General features: G+C 52.1%; 1 protein-coding gene across 8 annotated transcripts in view; it reads left to right on the top strand.

Annotated features, from left to right (window-relative positions):
* NTRK3 (neurotrophic receptor tyrosine kinase 3) overlaps positions 1 to 25,137 on the top strand; it is a 239,695-nt gene that overhangs the window by 175,228 nt on the left and 39,330 nt on the right. For all 8 annotated transcript variants that reach the window (XM_060179408.1, XM_060179401.1, XM_060179399.1 and 5 more), the window contains 3 exons: positions 893 to 1,023; positions 2,328 to 2,500; positions 6,370 to 6,613. In XM_060179408.1, coding sequence (XP_060035391.1) covers positions 893 to 1,023; positions 2,328 to 2,500; positions 6,370 to 6,613 — 548 coding nt within the window. The remainder of the gene's footprint in view (positions 1 to 892; positions 1,024 to 2,327; positions 2,501 to 6,369; positions 6,614 to 25,137) is intronic.

Below are 25,137 nucleotides of genomic sequence, written 5' to 3'. Positions count from 1 at the left end.
GGAGTCGCTTCACAGGCGGTGAAGCAGGTCTGCAGGTGTCTGTCTTTCTCTCCACCCTCTGTCTTCCCCATCTCTCTCCACTTCTCTATCCTATGCAACAATGAATGACATCAACAATAACAATAATAACTACAACAAGGGCAACAAAAGGGGGAAAATGGCCTCCAGGAGCAGTGGGTTCATGGTGTGGGCACTGAGCCCCAGCAATAACCCTGGAGGCAAAAAAAAAAAAAGGAAGCAGCAGGTTGGTGGGTGTGGCCACTCTGGCAGGGCCCAAGGGCTGTGAGGGCCTCGAAGGCAGGCCTCATCCCAGGCTGCCTCTCCTGAGCACAGCCACTGCCCCCGGGGCCTCCCCCTCCCCGCTCAGCAACACCCCAGCTGGCAGGCCTGTCCCGGGCTGGGCCTGCCTCAGCATGAATGGGGTGGTGGGGCTCCCCTAGGCCCCCCCACAGCCCTCTTTCCAGAGGAGGGTCCCTACACCAGGTCACCAGAGTCCCCGGGTACCTGCGTTTATACATGTGTGACTGCGTGTCTGCATGTCTGTTCATCCGTGTGTGTGTGTGTGTGTGTGTCTCCCCATGTCTGCACACGTGCTGTCTGTGTGTCTGCTCTGTCCCCATACATGGCGGTCAGCAGAGAGGGCCTGTGTCTCTCGTTCTGCATGCCCACTGCTGTCACAGAAAGGAAGTCAGAGTGTGAGGGGCTGGGGGTTGGCCAGGGAAGAGCTGAGTCTCGGGCCCTGGAGGAGGCCCCCTCCTCAGAGCCAGGCTGGCTCCCGTGCCGGGTGGGTGGGCAGTGGTGCTGGGGGGTAGTGGTTCACCCTCTGGCCTGGGGTGCTCCTGCACCCCCCACTCTGCTCGGGCCCCCAACTGAGCGTGCCATGTCCCCGCAGACGTGCAGCACATCAAGAGGAGGGACATCGTGCTCAAGCGGGAGCTGGGCGAGGGCGCCTTTGGCAAGGTCTTCCTGGCCGAGTGCTACAACCTCAGCCCCACCAAGGACAAGATGCTGGTGGCCGTGAAGGTGTGTGCCTGGGAGGGGTGGGGGCTGTGAGGAGGGTGGGGGCTGCGGGTGTTCCTGTGGGCCTGAGCAGCTGGAGGACACAGGTGCTCTGGGAGGTCACAGCACCTGCCACCCACCGGGTGAGACCATCGGCCCAGACACGCTCCTGCAGGGGCAGGGCACGGATCAGAGGAACCTTCCAGAATCTGGCTGCCCGGCTCCGAGCCCTCAGAAGCCATCACTCCTTTGGGTCAACTCCTTCCTTGGGGACGTGCTCTCTGGACGTGTTCTCCGTTCACACGGGCTGAGTGTGAACTCCCAGAAAGCCCTGTGAAGGAAGAGCTGGCATCAGATTCTCCTCCCCAGTGTGCGTTAAGAGCTCAGTAAGCAGAGTGCACAAGTTACCACACGGGGGTCCTGGTCTGGCCTCTTCCACATGGGCACACCACGGACAGCACCAAGGGAATGCCCCATGGATGGTAGAAGCAGTGCTGTGCTGGTGGTGGGGTCTCCTCCTCCCTCATGTCTCTCCCTCTCTCTAGAGATAACAACTGAGATACAGAATTTCAACTATTGGGCCAGGGAGGTTCAAGTCCCCTGCAGGCGCGTTGGGGGGGCTGTTTATAGGCAGTGAAGCAGGGCTGCAGGTGTCTTTTTCCCTCTCGATCTCCCCCTTCCCTCTCAATTTCTCTCTGTCTTTATCCAATAAATAAAACGAAATGAAGGGGGCCAGGCGGTGGCACGTCTGGTAAAGCGCACACACTACCATGTACAAGGCCTTGGGTTCGAGCCCCCGGTCCCCACCTGCAGGGGGAAAGCTTCACAAGTGGTGAAGCAGGGCTGCAGGTGTCTCCCTGTCTCTCTCCCTCTCTATCTCTCCCTTCTCAATTTCTCTTTGTCTCTATCCAACAATAAATAAATAAAATAAAATAAAACAAAATGTATTTGCAGGTAGAGACTGTGCACAGCATTTGCTGTGGCGGAAGTCCCAGCTCAGAGTACAGATGCTGCTCACAGGACTTCAAAGCCCCCTCCCTGCTCCCCCCAGCTCCTCTCTCTGAACCCCACAGCCCCCAGCACGGCCCCGCTTGCCCTGCTCTGCTTCCCACAGAGGCAACACGTGCAGACCCCAGCATGCCAGCCGCCCGCTCCCAAGGCCCACCCGGTGCCTGCCAGCCCGAGGGGCCTGGTGGTGGCCCGGCTCTGGCCGGACACAGGCATCCGTGCGTCCCCTCGGCTGTAGCTGCACCCACGCCCCACATGCCTCTGTGAAGGCCTCCTCCCGGGGGAGAGCGGCCCGTGACGCCCCGTGTCCTGACCCTCAGGCCCTCAAGGACCCCACGCTGGCCGCCCGGAAGGACTTCCAGAGGGAGGCAGAGCTGCTCACCAACCTGCAGCATGAGCACATCGTCAAGTTCTACGGGGTGTGTGGTGACGGCGACCCTCTCATCATGGTCTTCGAGTACATGAAGCACGGGGACCTCAACAAGTTTCTCAGGTACGCCCGAGGCTGGGGGCTGTGACCGGGACCCGGGTCCAAGTCCCCGGCACGGGGGCCACTTTGCGAGTGGTGGAGTGGTGCGGTGCTGGAGCCTGTCTCTCTTCCTCTCCCATACTGAAAAGAAAAAAATAATCAGAAAGAGTCAGATTTGCATAGACCTGAGGTCCAGGAGGAGCAGGAGGAAGAGATTGAAACAGCCCCTCAGCCAGGCAGAATGTGTCCCCCCACCCCCACCCTGCCCTTGGCTGGCCTCTCGCAACCCCTGGGGTCCCTCCTGCAGCCAGATGTCAAGGGCCCCTCTGAACCCCTAGCCCTGGGAGTTAGACATGTGACTAGTCAGGAAGTGACTGGGGGTCAGGCAGTGATGGACCCAGTTAAGCACACACATTACCTAGTGTTTAAGGAGCCAGTCCACCTGCAAGGGGAAAGCTTCACAAGCCGTGAGCCAAATACTGCAGGTGTCTGTCTATCTCTCTCCTTCTCTATCCCTCCTGTCCCTCTCAGTTTCTCTCTGTCCTATCAATTAAAAAAAAAAAATTGAAGGGGGAGCCGGACAGTGGCGCAGCGGGTTAAGCACACGTGGCGCAAAGCGCAAAGACTGGAGTAAGGATCCCGGTTCGAGCCCCCAGTTCCCCACCTGCAGGGGAGTCGCTTCACAGGTGGTGAAGCAGGTCTGCAGGTGTCTGTCTTTCTCTCTCCCTCTCTGTCTTCCCCTCCTCTCTCCATTTCTCTCTGTCCTATCCAACAATGACAACATCAATAACAACAACAGTAATAACTACAACAATAAAACAATAGGGAAAATAAAGGGAAAATAAATAAATATTAAAAAAATAAATAAAATGGGGGGGGGAAAGGGCTGCCAGGAGCAGTGGATTTGTAGTGTGGGCACTGAGCCTCAGCAATAACCCTGGGGGCAATAAAAAAAAAGAGAAAGAAAGAAAGGAAGAAAGAAAGGAGAATGAAAGAAGAAAAGAAAAAGAAAGGAGAAGTAAATGCATCTTCTCCCTAATGCCACAGTGAAGGTTCTTGAAGGGGCTTCATGGAGGGAGCCTAGACGGCTTTCCAGCCTCCAAGCATCCAGAACTAAACTCCTCTGGCTGTTGGGAATAACTTCCCCCCTCCCACCGCCAGGCCTCCCCTATGTCCCCCAGGGTGCAAAGCATGGCGAGCATTGTCCACACCTGGCAGCCATCTTCCCGGGACCCAAGAGGTCACAAGCTTCCAAGTTCACGGAGGCTGAGCTGGGCTAGGAGGAAGGACAGACTTCCCTCAGGTCTTTGTAGAACCGTGTGGTCCAGGGCAGTGGCCACACAGGGCCATCTGAGTCTAAAGGGACCTTAGTGGGATGTTATATAAGAATTTAAAAATCGGGAGTCAGGCGGTAGCGCAGTGGGTTAAGCACAGGTGGCGCCAAGCGCAAGGACCTGCATAAAGATCCCGGTTCGAGCCCCTGGCTCCCCACCTGCAGGGGAGTCGCTTCACAGGCTGTGAAGCAGATCTGCAGGTGTCTTTCTCTCTCCCTCCCTGTCTTCCCCTCCTCTCTCCATTTCTCTCTGTCCTATCCAACAACGACAACATCAATAACCACAACAGTAATAACTACAACAAACAACCAGGGCAACAAAAGGGAATAAATAAATATTAAAAACAAATTTAAAAAGAATTTTGAAATCCCGTTCTTGGCTCGAGTAAGTCACATCTCAGACACTCAGCCCTCACATCTGGCAGGGCAGTGTGGAGAGGAACAGACAGGTGTGTGAGAGTGAAATACAGAAAGGCTGCATTTTGAAAAAAAAATTAGATCTTTTAAAAAAATTTTTTTTTATTTTAAAAATATTTTTAAATATATTTTTAAAATTTTTATTTATAAAATGGAAATACTGACAAGGCCATAGGACAAGAGGGGTACAACTCCATACAATACCCACCCCCAGATCTCCATATCCCATCCCCTTCCCTGATAGCTTTCCCTATTCTCTATCCCTCTGGGAGTATGGACCCAGGGTCACCATGGGATGCAGAAGGTGGAAGGTCTGGCTTCTGTAATTGCTTCCCTGCTGAACATGGGTGTTGGCAGGTGGATCCATACTCCCAGCCTGCCTCTCTCTTTCCCTAGTGGGGCAGGGCTCTGGGGAAGCAGGGCTTCAGGACACATTGGTGGGGACGTCTGTGGTAGCGTCTGGAACCAGTTAGCATCATGGTAGCGTCTGGAACCTGGTGGCCTCTCCCTCGATTCCCAGGTTGAAAGCAGCTTCCTTGCAGAGCTCACACCAGGTGTTTCTCCAAGCCGCCATCTTGGCTGTGCCAATATTTCATATTTTACTTATTGAGGTTTCCTGGAGCGGGAACCCCTGCATTTTGGGGAACTCTTGGTAGAACTGGTAGAGTCTGGGACCCCAGTCAGAGCTCCTGTTGAACTATGGGGGGAGGGGTCTGGCTTCTGTAGAGAGAACAGAACCTCCCTACAAGGCTCAGGCAGGCCTTGACCTCCACTTGGCCTCCACAGGGTTTGGAGGCCTGTGGGACTCAGGGTGCCCAGTGGGTAAGGGTGGGCACCCGGGTCCCAGACTCCCAGGCTGTGATCCCTCTCTTTCACAGCCACCTCCTTGGGGCCCCACTGACACCCCACGTGTGAGTGAGAGCTACAGAGGTGCAGTGTGGGGGATGGGAGACCCCAGCCCACTCACTAACAAATGATGAGCCCTCCTTCCAGGGGACACACACTGGGGTCCCAGCTATAGCTGGGGAGGGGGCAGAGAACACTGGGGCTTGGTGCCACATTATGAACTCACTGTTCCTGGTGGCCTTCCCCCACCCCCATTTTGTTGGCTAGGACAGAGAAATTGAGAGAGGAGAGGGAGAGAGGGAGAGAGAGAGGGAGAGAGGGAGAGAGAGAGAGAGAGAGAGAGGCTAGGACAGAGAAATTGAGAGAGGAGAGGGAGAGAGAGGGAGAGAGAGGGAGAGAGAGCGAGAGAGGCTAGGACAGAGAAATTGAGAGAGGAGAGGGAGAGAGGGAGAGAGAGAGAGAGGGAGAGGGAGAGAGAGAGAGAGAGCGAGAGAGGCTAGGACAGAGAAATTGAGAGAGGAGAGGGAGAGAGGGAGAGAGAGAGGGAGAGAGAGAGGGAGAGAGAGAGGGAGAGAGAGAGAGAGGCTAGGACAGAGAAATTGAGAGAGGAGAGGGAGAGAGGGAGAGAGAGAGGCTAGGACAGAGAAATTGAGAGAGGAGAGGGAGAGAGGGAGAGAGAGAGAGAGAGAGGGAGAGAGGTCTGCAGACCTGCTTCACTGCTTGTGAAATGTCACCCCTGCAGGTGGGAAGCCAAGGGCTCAAACTCTGATTCTTGCATGAGTTCTTGCAATTAGTACTATGTGCACTTGGTTTCAACTTCCCTCCGTCCTAGCTAATTAAAAGTTGGGGGGGAAATGGCTGCCGGGACCAATGGATGGTGATAACTCTGGTGGCAAAAACAAAGAAACAGAAAAGGAAAGAAAAGAAAAGAAAAGGAAAGAAAAAAGAAAAGAAGCTTGTTAATAACTGCTCCCTGGGTTTGCTGTTCGGAGGACTCGGTGTTTTGATTGCGCAGTACCCCGGGGAAGGTTTTCTGTGCTCAGTCAACGGCGGCTACTATGAACGTGAGTGCTGGTGTCGGGCTGTCCGCACCGTGAGCCAGCACGGTGGCTGTCGCAGTCAGTGCCGGGTGTCTGTGTCTCTCAGAGTGAAAGAGTGGCCCCAGCAAGGACGTCCTACAGGCCTTCAGATGGGGGCGTCACGGGGACCGTCACCTGCCGTGTCGCTTTCTGAACGTTCACCTGCGTCCCCCTCCTGAACGGCCTCTGCCCTCCTCTGCCCTGTCTGACCCCCGCAGGGCCCACGGGCCAGACGCCATGATCCTGGTGGACGGGCAGCCGCGCCAAGCCAAGGGCGAGCTGGGGCTCTCACAGATGCTGCACATTGCCAGCCAGATCGCCTCGGGCATGGTGTACCTGGCCTCCCAGCACTTCGTGCACCGTGACCTGGCCACCCGTAACTGCCTGGTGGGGGCCAACCTGCTGGTGAAGATCGGCGACTTCGGCATGTCCAGGGACGTCTACAGCACCGACTACTACCGGGTAAGGGCCCCGCCCGCCCGCCTGCTCGCTCACCTGTGCTGTTTACCCTCCCTCCGCACCCATCCCGCTGGGGCCCTGTGCGCCCGCCCTGCCCTGAGCTCCCTCCCCGGCGGCCTGAGCCCACTCCGCACCTGTGCACACCTGTCTGCTGTTGCTCCTTCCTCTCGCACACCTCCCCAAGCATTGCAATGGCGTCTGTGTCCTGTCCTGACCTGCACCAAGCCCCCTATCCTGCACACACAAGGCCCGGTCCCACCCGGCCTCTGCCCTCACGAGGCTTCGCAGGCAGACCTGGAGCCCACGTCCAGCGGCAGAAACCAACAGGCAGTGCCTTTCGGGATTCAATGCTGAGGGAAGAAAGGGCATCCTGGGAGCCAGCTTTGGGGAGAGGCCCAGGGCGGTGTGAGGGAGAGAGGCTGTGCCTGCGAGGGCAATGTCACCATCAGTTTTGACTCTGAAGGGGCCGGGCATTGGCACACCCAGTGAAGATGGCACACACTACCATGCGCAAGGACCCGGGTTCAAGCCTCCATTCCCCACCCGTTCTTACCCCTCTTCTCCCTCTTCCCCCTCTCTCCCCTCACCTTTCGTAGAGACATCCTCTTAGGACTTACCTTTCGTAGAGACATCCAACTCCAGGGATTCAATCACAGGCCTCTAGCTTCACATCCACTGACTTTACCTCTCGTGTGTGTGTGTGTGTGTGTGTGTGTGTGTGTGTGTGTGTGGGGGGGGTGCTTCATGAGCAGTGAAGCAGGTCTGCAGGGTCTCTCTCCTCTCTATCTCCCCCTCTGAGTTTATTTCAATCCTATAAATAAATATAGAAAAGGGAAAGGAAAAAAAAAGAGGAATAAATGGCCTCTAGGAGCTGTGGATTTACAGGACCGGCACTGAGCCCCAGCGATAACCCTGGTTTCAATTCTGTTAATTTATTTACTTTTTATGTTTGCATGTGTAGGGTTGCCTCCATTCATCAGGTTCTTACTTGAATCCCCAAATTCTCTGGGCCCCCAGTCTTCAGATATTTGGTTTCCATGGCTCCTGAGTCATCCTGACAGTTTGATTCCCAGCAGGAGATGAATGAGTGGTCTGAATGCCATTTATTCCCCAAAGGGGAGATTCAGAGATGTGGTAACTGCTGCCCAGTTTGGGGAGGGGGATGCTTCACCGAGCAGGTGAGGAGAGTGGACAGTGTTTTGGAGGTCCAGGGCTGTGGCCACTGTCTGCCCGGCGAGGGAATGCTTACTGTAGACAGGGCCCCTCGCATGGTAGACCAGCAGGCTGTGGGCTTGGGGTTGGCCCCTGCAGCTCAGAGTTCCCTGGCTACAACTGCAATGAGCCAGGTAGCTAAGAGCCCCCAGCCCATCACCCCGGTGCCTCAAGTTAGCCATGGCCTGGAGGCAGATGTGGGGAGTCCAAGAAAGGCTGCTGTTGACTCAGAAGGGGCCTGTTCACAGCAGGACCAAAGAGGGCAGATGGCAAAGCCATCCAGAGGTGGAGCAGAGCAGTGGGGAGAGTGGGCTGCCGGCAGCACCCCCAGCAGCCCTCCCCAACCCAGTCCTCTGCCCTTCCGGGGTCCCCATGCAGGAGCACAGCCTGATGGTCACCACTGACAGATGGCCAGGCCGAGCTTGCCCAGAAAGAGTGGCCTGGCCATCTGTAGCATCCTATCTGGCTGTTTCTGGTGACTTCCACCAGGGTGGTTGCTGTGGCTGCCGGGGCCCGTGTCTATCTGGTACCTCTGCATTCAGCGGTGGGCCTTGCTGACCAGTGTAGATGGGAGCAGGGCAGGCTTGCCTCCTCCCTGTGCACACAGGGCACCTGTGTGATGATGATGCCAGTCTGTCCTGTCCGCCTTTGCCAGGGCATCGGCAGGCCCAGTCTCACCACGTTGTCATGGACTCAACCTTCAAACCGGTGCTGTGCTGTGCTGTGCACGACTCCTTGACTCTGTTTAAAAGGGGCATCCTGGAGAGCTGGGCAGAAGGAAAGGCCCGGGTTTGAACCCCTGCCCACCACCTGCGGGGGGGGGGGATGCTTCATGAGCAGTGGAGCAGGTCTGCAGGTGGGGGGGGATGCTTCATGAACAGTGGAGCAGGTCTGCAGGTGTCTATCTTTCTCTCTTCTCATTTTCTCTCTGTCAAATAGAAAAAGGAAAAAAATGGCCAACAGGAGGCATAGATTTGAAGTGGTGGCAGTGAGCCCTGTGATAACCCTGGAGGCTAATAATAATAATATAAAAAGGGGCTCCCTCTGCAACTCTGGGCTCTCAGGAACATGTCCAGGAGTGAGTCCTGAGTCTCTGGATCTTCAGGGACTTGAGGGGATAAGGAGGAGCTGGGGAGGCCCTCAGTCCGGGGAGCCTAGTGCCTGTCTCAGGAGTTCTCAGCACAGGATAAAGGGAGGCCAGCTGGCCCCAGGGAAACAGGGAATAGGAAATGATAACCACTGCAGTGACAACACAGTGTGGAACCACAGAGATAGTTCAGCGGCAGAGCATAGGACTTGCATGCCTGAGACTCCAGGTTCTGTTTCAGGCCTCTCCTAGGCCACAGCTGCATGGTTCTCTCTCCTCCAGCACCTCTCTATCTCTGTCTCCAAGACTATTGCTGGGGCTCAGTGCTGCCGCTGTGAATCCACTGTTCCTGGCAGTCATTTTTTTTTTTTTTCTATTTTATTGGCTAGGGCAGAGAGAAATTGAAAGAGGAGGAAGAGATAGAGAGGGAGAGAGAAAGAGAAACAATTACAGACCTGGTTCACCTCTTGCAAACTGTCCCCCCTACAGGTGGGGAGCTGGGGGGGCTGGAACCTAAATTCCTGCGCTGGTCCTTGCGCTTCATACTGTGTGTGTTTAACCAGGTGCACCACCACTGCCCGGCCCCTCTCTCTGACATGAGTATTAAAAATCCATGGAGCAGAGAGAGAGAGAGAGAGAGAGAGAGAGCTCACTGGCTGGAGCAGGCGCCTAGCCAGCTTCTGACCCAGATTCACACCAGCCCCTTGTGGGAGGCCGCCCAGCAGTTCCACTGAGGGTGGGGGATGTGGCTTCCCCACTCACAGGGCCGCTGGCCTCAGTGCTACCTCCGTGGCTTGAGGTCCAAGTCCTGTGGACCAGGAGGCAGCGATGTGGCCACGGACACTGACACACAGCCACAGAACATTCCCGCAGTCTGGTGTGTGATGCTGACTTGGAGAGAATATGGGGGCCAAGAGGTGGAGGTGCAAAGAGACACTAGCAGTGAGGTGACAATGTTGTTGGAGCTTTTCTGCGACTCTCGGCAGACATGGGACACACCCAGGCTGAATGCTGGAGGCTGTGTTTACTTAATGCTGGAATTATTGACTCAGCGGGTTCATACTCCTCCCCCCTCCAAAAAAAACAAAAGCCCCAAGTGCAGTGGGGCTGGCCCTTTGACATAGTTATCTGCTTTCCCCCAGCAACACGCTAACATTTTTTTTCTTTTTCTGTTTAAAGAAAATACAGTTTGTTTGGATTATCAATGGAATCTTGAGCAAAAGAAGCAGATTCATTTTTTATTTCAGTTTGTTAGTTTTAAAAATATTTATTCCCTTTTGTTGCCCTTGTAGTTATTATTGTTATTGACATCATTGTTGTTGGATAGGACAGAGAGAAATAGAGAGAGGAGGGGAAGGCAGGGAGGGGGAGAGAAAGACAGATGACACCTGCAGACCTGCTTCACCGCCTGTGAAGTGATTCTCCTGCAGGTGGGGATCCGGGGGCTCAAACCAGGATCCTTAAGCCGGTCCTTGCGCTTTGCGCCACTTGTGCTTAACCCACTACGCTACTGCCCGACTCCCTATTTTTTCATTTTTATTATTGGATAGAGACTGAGAAAAGTTGAGAGGGGAGGGGAAATAGAGACGGGGAGAGACAGAAAGACAGCCCTGCTTCACCACTTGTGAAGCTCTCCCCCTGAAGGTGGGGAGAAGGGGCTCGAACCCAGGTCCTTGTGCACTGTAATGTGTGGGCTTAACCAGACGCATCACAGCCTGGCCCTTTTTTTTTTGTTTATTTTTTTCTTTCAGGAATTTTAAACTTTATTTAGGAAAATTGACAACATTCATGTGTTAGGCCAAGAGAGAGAAAAAGAGAAAGAGACCAGCCCCCTTACTCATTTGTCAAAGGGAGTTCACCTAAACAGAGAGAGGAAGGGAGGGAGGGAGGGAGGGAGAGAGAGAGAGAGAGAGAGAGAGAGAGAGAGAGAGAGAGGGAGGATGCTCTCTACTCACATCTCAATGAAACCTCACCTAGGCAGAGGCCAAGCCATGCCCAAAGTTTATCTTATAACACCCAAGCCCCGCTTCTACCTTTCCAAGCCACACCTGTCACCACTCCCATTTTCTGGGCAGCAATTTCCTTCCCCCCGGCACACAGGTGTGCCTGGGAACATGTGTTCCAGCATGGTGCAGCACCGTCCGTGTCCCCTTAGGTATTTCCTATCACTTCTGACCTCAACATTTCCCAATTTAGGAATATGGACTCACAATTCTTTTAAATTTTTTTTATTATCTTATTTATTGGATAGAGACAGCCAGAAATTGAGGGGGAGGGGAGCTGGGCAGTAGTGCAGCAAGTTAAGTGCACATGGTGCAAAGTGCAAGAGCTGGGGTAAGGATCCTGGTTCGAGCCCCCGGCTCCCCACCTGCGGGAGGGGGGTTGTCACGTCACAGGTGGTGAAGCAGGTCTTCAGGTGTCTGTCTTTCTGTCCCCCTCTCTGTTTCCCCTCCTCTCTTGATTTCTCTCTGTCATATCCAACAACAACAGCTATGGCAACAATAACAACTACAACAAGGGCAACAAAATGGGAAAAATGGCCTCCAAGAGCAGTGGATTTGTAGTGCAGGCACCAAGCCCCAGCAATAACCCTGGAGGCATAAAAAAAATTAAAGGGGAGATAGAGAAGGAGAGAGACAGAGAGACCCCTGCTTCACCACTTGCAAAGCTTTCCCCCTGCATGTGAGGACCAGGGGCTTGAACCTGTGGTTCCTTGCGCACTGTAATGTGTGCGCTTAACCAGGTGTGCTACCACCCGGCTCCGGACCCACAATTCTTTTTGGGTTGCTGAAGGACAGTTTCTGTAACACTTCCTGCTGAGACGGGGTTGACCCATACTCCCAGACAGACCTGTTCTAGCAGGGTAGGGCTCCCGAGAGTTGAGGTTTCTGGACACTTCACCATGTGATCTTCTGTGCTGGGAGGTCAGGACAGGGACGTGGCAGCAGCTGGGAATTGATGGATCTTCAGGCTCACCAGAAGGAGTCGATTCTCAGGCCGCTTTGCTAACAGCAGGAGAAAGCCCTGTGTGTGCTGGGAGGAGGGGGAGATGGCCACCCACTGCATTGTTCTTCAGCTGAGAAGGGAACCCTTAGCTTCTCTGCGTCAGGGTTCCTTCCTCCCACAAAGTCTGGTCCTAGAGGTCCCCTCTCATCTCTGCCCCAGGGTCCACTCCCGTGATGGACACAGCTAGCCCCGATGGGCCACTGTGGACAGTTGGTCATAGTCCCAGCCTGAAGGAGGCTGTGTGTCATGTCACGTCACCAGGTGGTGGCAGCAGGCGGGCGTGGGAGAGGGACCCTGGAGTCCATGAGGCCCAGGAAGGTGAGGCAGGGCCAGAGCTTGGGGTGAAACTGAGTTAGTGAAGCCAAAGGTCAGGGGTTCTGAGGGCCACCTGGACCTCCTGTGTCCATCCCCAGAGTGACCGCAGCAGGGGATCAATGCCCCTCCTTCTACTTGATTTTATTTATATATTTTTTAACCCTTCTGGGTCTTTTTAAAAATCTATTTCTTATTAAGATGTAAAATAGATTTACAAAATTGTAAGATAACAGGGGTATAATTCCACGCCATTCCCACCAGCAGAGCTCTGTGTCCCCATTGCCTCCACTGGAAACTGCAGTGGTTCTCTCAAGGTCACAGATATGGGCTGATTCTATAACTGTCTATGTCTCTCTCTCTCTCTCCATATATATATATATATATATATATATATATATATATATATATATATTTCCTCATTTTTTTCCCAACAGACCTTCCTTCATTTCCTTTCTAAGTCACCCTACACCTATTACTACTTCTAGATATCTTTGCTTTTTCCTCTTCTCTCTCAGATAAGAGAAACAGCGCCTGGCTTCCTCTGGTGTTTTCCAAATTCACTTCCCTTTCTGTGATGGTATAAGAACAAGATTCCTGGTGACAAATGCTTCAGGTCCTGGTGGGATTGGGGTTCGGAACCCTCTGGTCATCTTCCTCTATTATGTACCCATCTGGGGGTATGAACCAAAGATCTTTATTGGGAGCAGAAGGTGGAAAGTCTGGCTTCTGTAATTGCCTCTCTGCTGGACATGGGCATTAGCAGGTGGACCCACACCCCCAGCCTGTTTCTGTCTTTCCCTAATAGGGCAGGGCTCTGGGGAGATGGGGTTTCAGGACATATTGGTGAGGTCGTCTGTCCAGGGAAGTCAGGATGGAATCAAAATAGTGTGTGCAACTTGGTGGCTGGAAGTGAGTTATAGAGTAGGACAACATATTTAATAATCAGGAAACATAAAGTAGGAATAGAGCAAATGAGAACAGGGATCTTAAGGTGGAAGGTAGCCATCAAGTCTGTTGTTGGGCCAACTCCTTCCATTTTGAAGACAAGGTAGCCAGAAGGACACTTAAATTGCTTTAACCCACGTGGTCCTGGAAGAAAGGCAACCAGAGCTGTGCAGGCAGCTGGTTTGCCAAGAGCCCACCCGTGCCCCCTCTTCTCCTAGCCACGGCAAAGGGGCATTGTTGTCGGCAAGAGAGTTACCTTGCCCTCAGTCACTTGTGACACCCTTCAAAGGCGGGGCGTCCTTGGCTAGTCCAGCTCCCACCTGCTGCAAGGCTCTTTCTTTCCCTTGGAGGAGAGAGGTGAGCTGTGTGCTATTAACACAAGAGCTGTGTCCAGCGCCTCTTCCACGTGACCTGTTCTCCCCATGATTTGGAAGCCTAGTGTCTTGTTCCTGTCAGTGACCAAGAAGCAGGCTGGGGTCCTTGGAGACAGCAGCTGGAGAATGAACGGGGAGATGGCCACTGAAAAGCTATGGGAACTAGACGTGCGTGCCCGAGTCCTCAGAGGGCCCAGGTTCAATCCCCAATACTGGCTTATGCCACAGCTGCATGGTGATACTGATCTCACTGCCTCTCTCATAGAAATCAGTCTTGGCAGTCGGGGGGTGGCGCAGCGGGTTAAGCGCACATGGTGCAAAGCGCAAGGACCGGCATAAGGATCCCGGTTCGAGCCCCCGGCTCCCCACCTGCAGGGGAGTCGCTTCACAGGCGGTGAAGCAGGTCTGCAGGTGTCTGTCTTTCTCTCCCCCTCTCTGTCTTTCCCTCCTCTCTCCATTTCTCTCTGTCCTATCCAACAACGACATCAGTAACAACAACAAATAAGAACTGCAGCAATAAAAAAACCCCAAACAAACAAGGGCAACAAAAGGGAATAAATAAATAAATAAATAAATAAATAAATCTTTATTAGAAAAAGAGAGTTGGGGGAACTTGAAGCTTGTCTCTATAGGAACCGTATTTAAGAAAGAAAAGGAGCAGAGACAGGAGACCTTGAGTTAGCGGCATCACCTGTTCTCCCTGTGGTCCCCAGAGGGTGGGGACCGTGACCCCAGAGCCACCCCATCACTCAGAGGCGAGGGCAGAGTCTGCTTGTGTTCCTCCAGCATCACAGACCTCCCTGCTTTTGTTTTCTGAAGCAACCTGAATATATAGGAATATAGGGTTAGATGCGTAAATTCCCATACAAGTACCTCCTTTCCGGGCTGTAATTTAGATATTTGCATTCACAGAGAACAGTGTGTTCCCTGGCTTCCTCCTGGTCCAAGGGAATTGTGTTTCTCTCTTAATCCTCCAAGCCCATGACTTTGTGATCTGTCTGTGTCTGAACCTGGTGAGGAGGGGTCACTAGAGCATCAAATTTTGTCTCCTCAGGAACTGAACTTCTGTCTGTTTTCATTCAAGCTGAGCAAAGCCCACAGGACAGAGCCCAGGTGGGCAGAGACCTCTGCAGTTCAGCTTTGAATATCTGCTTCTGATCCTGTGACCTTTGAGGGGAGGGGGCTTGGGGGGAAGGTTTTTGTTTTTTCTTCTCTAAACCTGAGATTCTAATCTGGAAGAGAAAGAGAGAAGGAGAGGGAGAGGGAGAGAGAGAGTGAGAGTGAGAGTGAGAGTGAGAGGGAGGGAGAGGGAGAGGGAGGGACAGGGAGAGGGAGAGGGAAGGAGAGGGACAGGGAGAGGGAAAGGAAGGGAGAGAGAGAGGAAAGGAGAGGGAGAGGAAGAGGAAGGGAGGGAGGAGAGAGAGAGAGAGAGAGAGAGGAGGGGGACAATTTCTTCTTCTGTGTGAATTAAATAAGATAATGCATGTAAATTGCTTGTACCTATTAGGCTCTCAATAGCTGAGCTGGTAATTATTATTCCATGTAAGTGAATTAGGGAAAAACTGTATGGAGAAGTTTTAAGTGGTTTGAAGCTACAAATCCAAGCCATTTCCTGTGAGGGCCCTTGGTGTTAAGGATTAGAATGGGGTGGGAGAAGAAGCTTCTAGATCAGACTTGGGAAAGGGACGGATGGACTCCCTCCCTCCCTGGTGCTGGTCTACTGCAGGTCAAGGGCGAACCAGGGAGCGTCTCCGGCTTTCACCCAACAGCCAGGTTTGGAATCAGTCATGCAGCAGAAAAGGGCCTTTGAGGCTGGGTTCTATTGTCAGGCCTCCTGGCTGCGTGCCTGGCCTTGGAGGGAGACCTCAAGCTTGTGAGCTCAAGAGTCTTGTGCACAGAGAGAGACAAGGCATTTTTTTTTTAAATTTTTAAAATTTTATTTATTTTATTTTATTTATTTATTCCCTTTTGTTGCCCTTGTTGCTTTATTGTTGTAGTTATTATTGTTGTTGTCGTTGTTGGATAGGACAGAGAGAAATGGAGAGAGGAGGGGAAGACAGAGAGGGGGAGAGAAAGACAGACACCTGCAGACCTGCTTCACCGCCTGTGAAGCGACTCCCCTGCAGGTGGGGAGCCGGGGTTCGAACCGGGATCCTTCTGCTGGTCCTTGTGCTTTGCGCCACCTGCGCTTAACCCGCTGCGCTACAGCCCGACTCCCGACAAGGCATTTTTTTAAAAAAAAATCTATATTTTTATTTATGTCTTTATTGACTAGAGGTAGAGAGAAGTTGAGAGGGCAGGAGACAGAGAGAGACACCGGCAGCCCTGCTCCACTGCTTGCGAAGCTTCTCCCCTGCAGGTGGGAACCAGAGGCTTGGACCTGGGTCCTTGTGTGCTGTAACGTGAGCCTTTAACCAGGTGTGCCAGTGCCTGGCTGGCATTTGATTTGATCTTGCAATGCCAGTAGGACACCATCAACACCATGCTGGTTTGCAGGATGGGTACTGTCCCCAGGGTCCATTTCCACTGTCCCTAAGATAGATGTCCCTTGGTTCTTTTCACCCTCAATGAAATCATCTTCCTCCTCAGAGACTGAGGTCCCCAGCCTCCCCCTGAGACAAGGTTGTTGTCACTCCAGCTGTCTCTCCTTTCTCCCTCATCTCTTGCAACCTTGTGACTTGGGCCCAGGGCAGTGCATTCCCTGAGAGGTTGTCTGTGCCACAGCTCGGTCACCTGTCAGTCTGGGCTGCTCTGGGTTCGATCCCCGCCTCCGTGACGCCACCATCATCACCGTCAGCACCGTCACCACCACCACTGCCACCGAATCTCCTGCTTACTAAGTGCCCGTGGCCAAGCTCGAAAAATAAGCGGAGCTCAGCCCCACGTCGGAGCTGACCCTAGAGGCCACCTCTCGCTCTGCCGGTCCCCACGCTAACTCTGTGGGGTCTTGCTCCCCCGTTTCAGTAGCCAGGATGGACCTTGGATTGATGGCCTCCTTCTTTCTTGAGCCTGGTCTTTTTTTTTTCCCCCAGGGTTATCGCTGGAGCTTGGTGCCTACACTACGAATCCACTGCTCCTGGAGGCTGTTTTTTCATTTTATTGGACAGGACAGAGAGAAATTGAGAGGGGCGGGGGAGATAGGGAGGAAGAGAGAAAGAGAGACACCTGTAGACTTGCTCTGCTGGCCCCTCTGCAGGTGGGGAGCCGGAGGCTCAAACCCAGATCCTTGCGTAGGACCTTGTGCTTAGTTCTAGGCGCACTGAGCCAGCCGTCTGCCCTCCTTTACTGTTCTCCTCTAAGAGTCTGCCCTCAGTGGTGTATTATCCTTCCTGCTCCTGAGGCTCTCGGGCTTGGGCCTGTCCTGTGGCTCTCGACTGCACCGTCCCCTGGTCAGCAAAGGAGCCCACTCCCCTTTTAGCTCAGTGGCTACTCAGTGCAGTGCTCAGACTCAGAAGATGGGTCTCCCTCTGTCAGCGGTCTGTGATGGAGAGGGAAGAATGTCTCTGAGTGGTCTGTCTTTCACATGGATTCGCAGGGACCCCGGCTGCCTGGCAGCCTTGCTCACTGTGTGTGTGAGGGACTCTCTAGGCATTGCTGTTCTCCGGGGAACATCCAGCTGGCTCAGCCCCCCCCCCAGATGCCCAGATATCTGCTTATCAGTGGAGAGGCTGGGGCATGTGCCCCCCAGTCATTAACCCCTCCCCCGGGATGGGAGAGAGTTCCAGGAGAGCTCTCTAGTGCTCCTGGGAAGTCCTGTGGTGTGACAAGTTTGTCCAAAGAGGAGGGAGCCAGAGCAGGAACTTCAGTGGCTCATGGGCAGTGCCACGCAGCTGAGCAAGGCTGACATAGGAGGCCCGGGCGCTAGTTCACTGGAGACAGCAGGAATTGCATGCCCCAGAGGTCCTAGGTTCAGTCCTCCAGCATTGCCATCTGTCAGAACTAGCAGTGCTCTCACCTCTCTCTCTCTCTCTCTCTTTCTCTTTCTCTCTCTTTCATTCCCTATCTCTTCTCATAAGTGAGTAATAAAGACAGATTAGCATCTGGGAGGGAGCAAGGTAGGTAAAGCTTTACTCATAGGCACAGGGTCTCACACTTAAAGCCTGTCCTTCTCCCCCCCACCCACCCCGTATCCTTAGGGAGTGGCCAGAAGAGCCCCTGGAACTGGTCTAGGGGCTGGGAGCCTGTGTCTGTCGGTCTGCTCTGCTGCTGTCGGAAACCACCATAGTGTCCCTTGGTAGAAGGATGGGAACACTGGCTCTTTAGGGGTCTGGACTTCTTCCAGCATCGCATGCACAAAGTGATGCTCTGGTGTTCTCTGTCTCTCTCTCTCTCTCTCTCTCTCTCTCTCTCTCTCATTGGTAATTGAATCTTTTCTAAACAGGGAAGGCTGCTAGCCATCTGATAACAGAGAATCCATGTTTTGCCAGCAGATAGATAAATCCTGGGGGCTCCCATGTCTGAACCCCACTTCTCTCCCGACCAGAGCCAGCAGGTTGGGAACGTGCTCACCTGCAGCCCCCCGACCAGGCCGTGGCCGCCACAAGGACAGAATCTTCCAGCGGCTCCGCTTAGGGCACAGGGAGCCAGGGCAGCCCGGGGCCCCTGGTACATGTCCCAGGCAGGCCACCTCAAGTAGGAGCCTGCTTCACGACTACCTGAGGACCCTCAGGAGTTCTCAGATCCTTAGATTGCTTCATGTTTCCTGCCTCTAAGAATTCCTTTCACTCATGGAATCAATGGCTCCTTTTGTGACTTGAGGGTTGAATTGTCTTTGAGCCAAGGGTTCCGTGCCGCAGGGAGGGACGGACTCTCCCAGTTCCTGCTGATGGGTAGTGAGTGGGCAGAGGGAGATGAGAGATGAGGCCAGGAGGCCAGGTCTATAGTCAGCAGGAAGGCAGGCCAGAAGGGGGGCGCTGGGGAAGGGGTGGAAAAAAAGAAAAAGGTTGAGCGTCATGCACTGAGGTTGGGGTTGGCAAGACAGGTGCACAGCCCGGTTCCTGTACCCCTGAACATAGAAAGCTGATGGGGTGGCTGGGTGGCAGGGAGAGGACCATGCAGAGCTCACATTTCAAACACGACACAGGGAGATGCATGGAGCTATAGGTTTTTGTTTTCTTTTGTTTTTTTGCCTCCAGGGTTTTCACTGGGGCTCAGTGCCTGTGTTATGAATCCACTGCTCCTGGAGGCCGTTTCCCCATTTTGTTGCCCTTAATGTTGTTGTTGTTGTTACTGTTGAATAGGAAAGAGAGGAAATAGAGAGAGGAGGGAAAGACAGAGAGGGGGAGAGAAAGACAGACACCTGCAGACCTGCTTCACCGCCTGTGAAGCGACTCCCCTGCAGGTGGGGAGCTGGGGGCTCGAACCAGGATCCTTATGCCGGTCCTTGAGTTTTGCGCTATGTGCCCTTAACCCGCTGCGCTACCGCCCGACCCGTCTCTTTTCTAATTCTAAGAGTGAAGTCTGTGGTAGGGCTGGCTTTGATGAGAGACGCCTGTTCCTGTTGTGGTGCCATGAGGGAACATTGACTCCTTGCCGACAGGTCTCTGCTTTCTGCCCTCACCGCAGGCCCCTCCAACTCCTCTGTGCCTGTCGGGCTCATTCTGTCTTCAAGCCTCTCCCCATGCTTTCTCCTCCATAGCCCAAGTTCTTCTACAATAAAGAACAGCCAAGGGGCTGTGTCAGGTGGTGGCACACCTGGTAAAGTGAGCTTGTCATTGTGCTCAAGGACCTGGGTTCAAGCCCCCCAGCCCCGACCTGCAGGTGGGAAATTTCATGAGTGGTGAAGCAGGCTTACAGATCTCTTTTTTTTTCTCTCTCCCTCTCTGCCTCCAACTTTCAGTTTTTCTGCCTCTATCCAATAAATAAAATAGATAAAAAGGGGGTGGGCAATGGCACACCTGGTTAAGCACATATAGTATGAAGTGCAAAGACCCATACAAGAATCTGGATTCAAGCCACTTCTCCCCATCTTTAGGGGGGAATGCTTCACAAACGGTGAAGCAGATCTCTCTCTCTCTCTCTCTCTTTCTCTCTCTCTCTCTCTCTCTCTCATCTATCTATCTATCTATCTATCATCTATCTATCTATCTATCTATCTATCTATCTATCTATCTATCTATCTATCATCTCCCCTCATCTCTCAATTTCTCTCTGTCCTATCCAATAAAATGGGGGAAAAATGGTCACCAGGAGCAGTAGATTCTGAGTGCTGGCACCAAGCCCCAGTGATAACCCTGAAGGAAAAAAAATGAATAAATAAATCAAATAAAATAGTTTTTAAAAGGGTTTCAGGATAGGGAGCTAGAACAGAGGTGACCATTAGGACTTGCAGGTGAGAAGTCCTGGATTCCTGGCATCACATATACCTGCACGGAAGGGTGCTCTAGTCAAAGGGAAAATAAAAGCTGAGAAAAGACAGGGAAAGAAGGAAAGAAAATTCTTGATGGGACCTTCCAGTTCCTTCCAAGTTTCATCTGTCTCCTTGGCCACTGCAAGAGGTAGTTTTCATCCTGGGTCTTCACTGGGAAGGTTCTGTCCTGAGCTGGGCATCACTGACCCTGCATTCAGGAGATGAGGGTGGGTGCATCCCAGGTCACTGCATCCTGTCAGGTCTAGACACCTTTCCTCAAGATGAGTCCTCCTGGACACCCTCTGCCAGGCGCCGCCATTAATCCCCACTCCTTCCCGCCTGCCTCCCAGCTGCCAGGTCAACTCTGTGGAAGGGCCACAGTCTGCGACACCCTTCGCTGCTCATTCTCCCCCCGGTTTCCCTCCTTCTCAGCTGAAGCTCTGGTGCTGAATTTTATTTACTGATTTTTAATTTTTTTTTTTTTTAGTACTTATCTATTTGCCCTTTTGTTGCCCTTGTTGTTTTTCATTGTTGTTGTAGTTATTATTGATGTTGTTGGATAGGACAGAAAGAAATGGAGAGAGGAGGGGAGACAGAGAGGGAGAGAGAAAGACAGACACCTGCAGACCTGCTTCACTGCCTGTGAAGCGACTCTCCTACAGGTAGGGAGCGGGGGGTTCGAACTGGGATCCTTCCGCCAGTCCTTGCACTTTGCATCACGTGCGCTTAACCCGCTTTGCTACCGCCCGACTCCCAATTTTTAATTTTTTATTAGTTATTTAATAACAATGAACAAGTTTGCAAGATAACAGGGGGAAAATTCCACCAGAGTTCTGTGTCCCAGCCCCTCAATTGGAAGCTTCCCTATTCTTTATCCCTCTGGGAATCTGGACTAAAGTTCTTTATGGGGAGCAGAAGGTGGGAATTCTGGCTTCTGCAATTGCTTCTCCGCTGGTCATGGGTGTTGGCAGGTGGATCCACACCCCCAGCCTGTCTCTGTCTTTCCCTTGTGGGACAGGGCTCTGGGGAGGGGAGGCTCCAGGACACATTGGTGAGGTTGTCTGCTCAGGGAAGTCAGGTTGGCGACAAGGTAGCATCTGCAATTTGGTGGCCTAAAGGCAGTAAGATATAAAGCAGAGCAAATTGTTTAATAAACAGGAACCCAAAGGTAGGAATAGAGCAGATGGAACTAGGGGTCTTCATGTAGGAAGAAGCTAGGAAGTTTCCTTTAGGTCTGTTCCAAGGAGACCATGACTTTAGTAATTTTTGCCTGAGCCTGACAGCTAACATGCAGGTGGACTAAGAGTCTTGTCTGGGAAGATGGTGTCAGATTTTTTTTTGTCTCCAGGGTTATCACTGGGGCTCAGTGCCTGCACTAGGAATCCATTGCTCCTGGAGGCCATTTTTTAATAATTTATTTAAAAAGGAGACATTAACAAAACCATAGGATAAGAGGGGTACAACTCCACACAATTCCCACCACCAGAACTCCATATCCCATACCATCCCCTGATAGCTTTCCTATTCTTTATCGCTCTGGGAGTATGGACCCAAGTTCACTGTGGGATGCAGAAGGTGGAAGGTCTGGCTTTTGTAACTGCTTCCTCGCTGAACATGGGCATTGACTGGTCGATCCATACTACCAGTCTACCCTGGAGGCCATATTTTTCCTTTTGTTGCCCTTGTTGTTTATCGTTGTTATTTTATTATTATCGTTGTCATTGCTGCCATTGTTGTTGGACAGGAAAGAGAAATGCAGAGAGGAGGGGAAGACAGAGAGGGGGAGAAAAAGACAGACACCTGCAGACCTGCTTCACCACCTGTGAAGTGATTCTCCCCTGCAGGTGGGGGGAGCCAGGGGCTCAAACTGGGATCCTTACGCTGTTCCTATCACTTTGCGCCATGTGCGCTTAACCCGCTGTGCTACCTCCCGACCTCCGGGAGTTGCTTTTCAATTTTAAAAAACTTGTTTATTTTACTTGACAGGACAGAGAGAAATTGAGAGGGAAATGGGGGATTGAAGGGAAAGAGACAGAGAGACACCTGCAGCCCTGCTTCATTGCTCTGGAAGCATTCCCTAGCAGGCCCTTGAATCCAGGTGCTTATGCATGGTGACCTGTGTGCTCAACCGGGCGCACCACTGCCCGGCTCCTGGCAATGCATTTGCACCCCCACCTCCCCCGATAGAAAGCTTGCCCACTTTCCTGGCTGCAACACCCTGGCTGGAACCCCCCCCCCCCACCACACACACACACACACACACGGCCTCTAGCAGATGCCTCCTCCTCTCTCCTTGGGGACACAGTGGCCCCTGCCCCGGGGTTGGCTGTGAATGGCCACCACCTGCTTTGACGAAAGAAGCCCCCAGGAGGTTCTGCCCCTGTGCACGGAGCAACACACGCTTGGCAGGTGGCCCCGGAGGCAGTCTGATCGGCGCCGAGCCCTGGCCTGTCCTGCTTTGCATCACCTGGGGACACTCAGTCCTCCCATGTTGCCAGGAACGGCCACGACCAGCAATTCAGCACTGGCCTCCTTGCACCTGCCCTTGCTGAGCCCTACTGCCCGTCTCCAGTGCTTTCCATCAGCATCCCTGCTTGTCTAGATGCTCTTGTCCCCAGGGCTTCCTAACCCTAACCCCTAACCCCTAACCCCTAACCCCTAACCCCTAACCCCTAACCCCTAACCCTAACCCTAACCCCTAACCCTAACCCTAACCCTAACCCTAGCCCTAACCCTAACCTTCCCTCCTCCAGGGAAGAACCACCTGTCTATCTGCCCCACAGTGTCTATCATTCATGGAACAAACCCACCCTGTCTGTGTCTGTGGGGACAACCCTGACACCCCCCCCAGTGGGGCTTTGAACCAGGGGAGCTTTCTCCGCAGCTCTAGAGACTGGACTCCAAGGCCCGGTGTGGCAGCCTGGGTCCCTCCAGACCATGGTCTCCTTGTCCCTTCATCCATCTTTTTCTCTGCACACATCTTTCTGCAAGTCTATTATTGTTGTTGTTGTTATGATTATGATTATGATTTATTGCCACCAAGCTCATCACTAGGGCTTGGTACCAGGACTAGGAATCTACCACTTCTGGTGTCTTTTTTTTATTAAGGTTTTTTTTTAATTACCTGTTTTTTTAAATTTAATTTTTATTTATAAAAAGGAAACATTGACTAAACCATAGGATAAGAGGGGTACAACTCCACACAATTCCCACCAACAGAACTCCATATCCTATCCCCTCCCCTGATAGCTTTCCCATTCTCTATCCCTCTGGGAGCATGGACCCAGGGTCATTGTGGGTTGCAGAAGGTGGAAGGTCTGGCTTCTGTAATTGCTTCCCCGCTGAACATGGGCGTTAACAGGTCAATCCATACTCCCAGCCTGTCTCTCTCTTTCCCTAGTGGGGAAGGGCTCTGGGGAAGTGGAGCTCCAGGACACATTGGTGGGGTCGTCTGCCCAGGGAAGTTTGGTTGACATTGTAGTAGCATCTGGAACCTGGTGGTTGACAAGAGAGTAAACATACAAAGCCAAACAAATTGTTGACCAGTCATGGACCTAATGCTGGGCTGGAATAGTGCAGATGAAGAGTTGGGGGGCCCTCTATTTTGTAGATAGCTAGTAGGCATATTTTAGTTATATTCCAAAGGGCCTGTGGCTATACTGGTTTTGTTTGTTTGTTTGTTTGTTTTTTGCCTGAGCCTGAAATCTGATATGCAAGTGGACCCTAATTATTGTCTGAGGAGGTGATGTCAGGAAGAAGGACCAGAAAGCTGGATCAGGGAAGAGAGTAGTTCCCAAATATGGGAAAGGTGTATAAATATTGTTGACTGTAAACCCCATCGATGTGACCTGATCTGGGGCCCATATTCAGCTTAGGAGCCTATGTGACCTCTGCATCCCTGTAGATCTGAGCTCACATTCTGTGGTCATGTGTAGGAATGTTCCTACCTACCCCTATTTCAGGACCCATCTTCCTCAGGTGTAGCATAGAGTATATTGTCCACCCTCCCTTCGGGGGATGGAACATTCTCTACCACTGTTGATCTATGTTGAGGGCAAGGTCCTATGCAGGCCCACAAACGGGTCTGTTGTGTTGTTCCTGATAGGAATGACCGATAACAATGGAGAGAGGGATTTATTCGAGGTCTAGGCCCATCATGTCTGTTTGGGAATCTCAGGACTCCCCAACTAAGGCCCCAGCTGATGGGGTGGCCTGATAGTGACTAAAGAGTCATCATTATAGTATGCCAGTCTCTTGCCCTTATTCAGCTTTTGCAGTCCTTGCTTTGATGAGGTTAGCTTTGGAGTGAGTGAGAGAACTGTAATAGGAAGTAGGTGAGGAGGGTATCTAAGTCTAAGTAGGCACTATACTGACTCACTATAGACTATTGTATATTTTTGCTTTCAGGTATATATTTTGCCTTAGTTTATGGATACGTGTGAACATATGCTCTATCTCATGGGACCTGGTCTATATCTAGGCTTTGGGATTTCGTTAGGAAGTGAGCCTCCTGGAATGGAATTTGAGAATAATAAGAATGGAAAGGTCTCACCCGAGTAATGAGAGTAAAGGGTTGGCATTCCATGCCTGACGTCTCTGGACACAGTCTGAAGTGAAGCATGCTGAGGTGGTACTCGTTGCATTGATCAGGTTGGGATTGGTGGATACAATATCATTTGGTATGAATTGAGAGAAGCATGTAGGAAAGTGAGTCCCACCCTAGAGGCTCCAGGACTGGGGGAAATATAGGCTCTATAGAGGAAGTGGGAGGTTCCTGCTATTTTAGGGTTTAAGAAGGCAATAGATAGTTATTGCTGTAATCAAATTATTTGGCAATTGGGTTAACTTTGAAAATCCCATTGTTAGGGTTTGTTGTATCATACACAACATCACAAGAAGATACTTGGGATGATTTCAATGCTTTTGAATTTGTTGATACTGTCTTTGTGGCCTAACATGTGGTCTATCCTTGATGATATGCTGTGTGGATTTTAAAAGAATGTGTATTCCAGTGTTTTGGGGTGAAGAACTCTGAAAATGTGCAGGAGCTCTAGTCTGTCCATCTCTTCATTTAATTCACTTGTTTCTTTGTTGATTCTCTGCTTTGTTTATGTGTCTAAGTATGAGAGTGGAGCGTTAAAATCTCCCACTATTACTGTATTACTATTGATGTGTTTTTGTAGTTCTTTTAGTAGGTGTTTGATGTATTTAGATGGGCCCTCATTGGGTGCATATGTGT

This window comes from Erinaceus europaeus, chromosome 20 (assembly GCF_950295315.1).
Source record: "Erinaceus europaeus chromosome 20, mEriEur2.1, whole genome shotgun sequence".
Classification (NCBI taxonomy): Eukaryota; Metazoa; Chordata; class Mammalia; order Eulipotyphla; family Erinaceidae; genus Erinaceus; species Erinaceus europaeus.
This window is presented reverse-complemented; position numbering and strand designations above follow the sequence as displayed.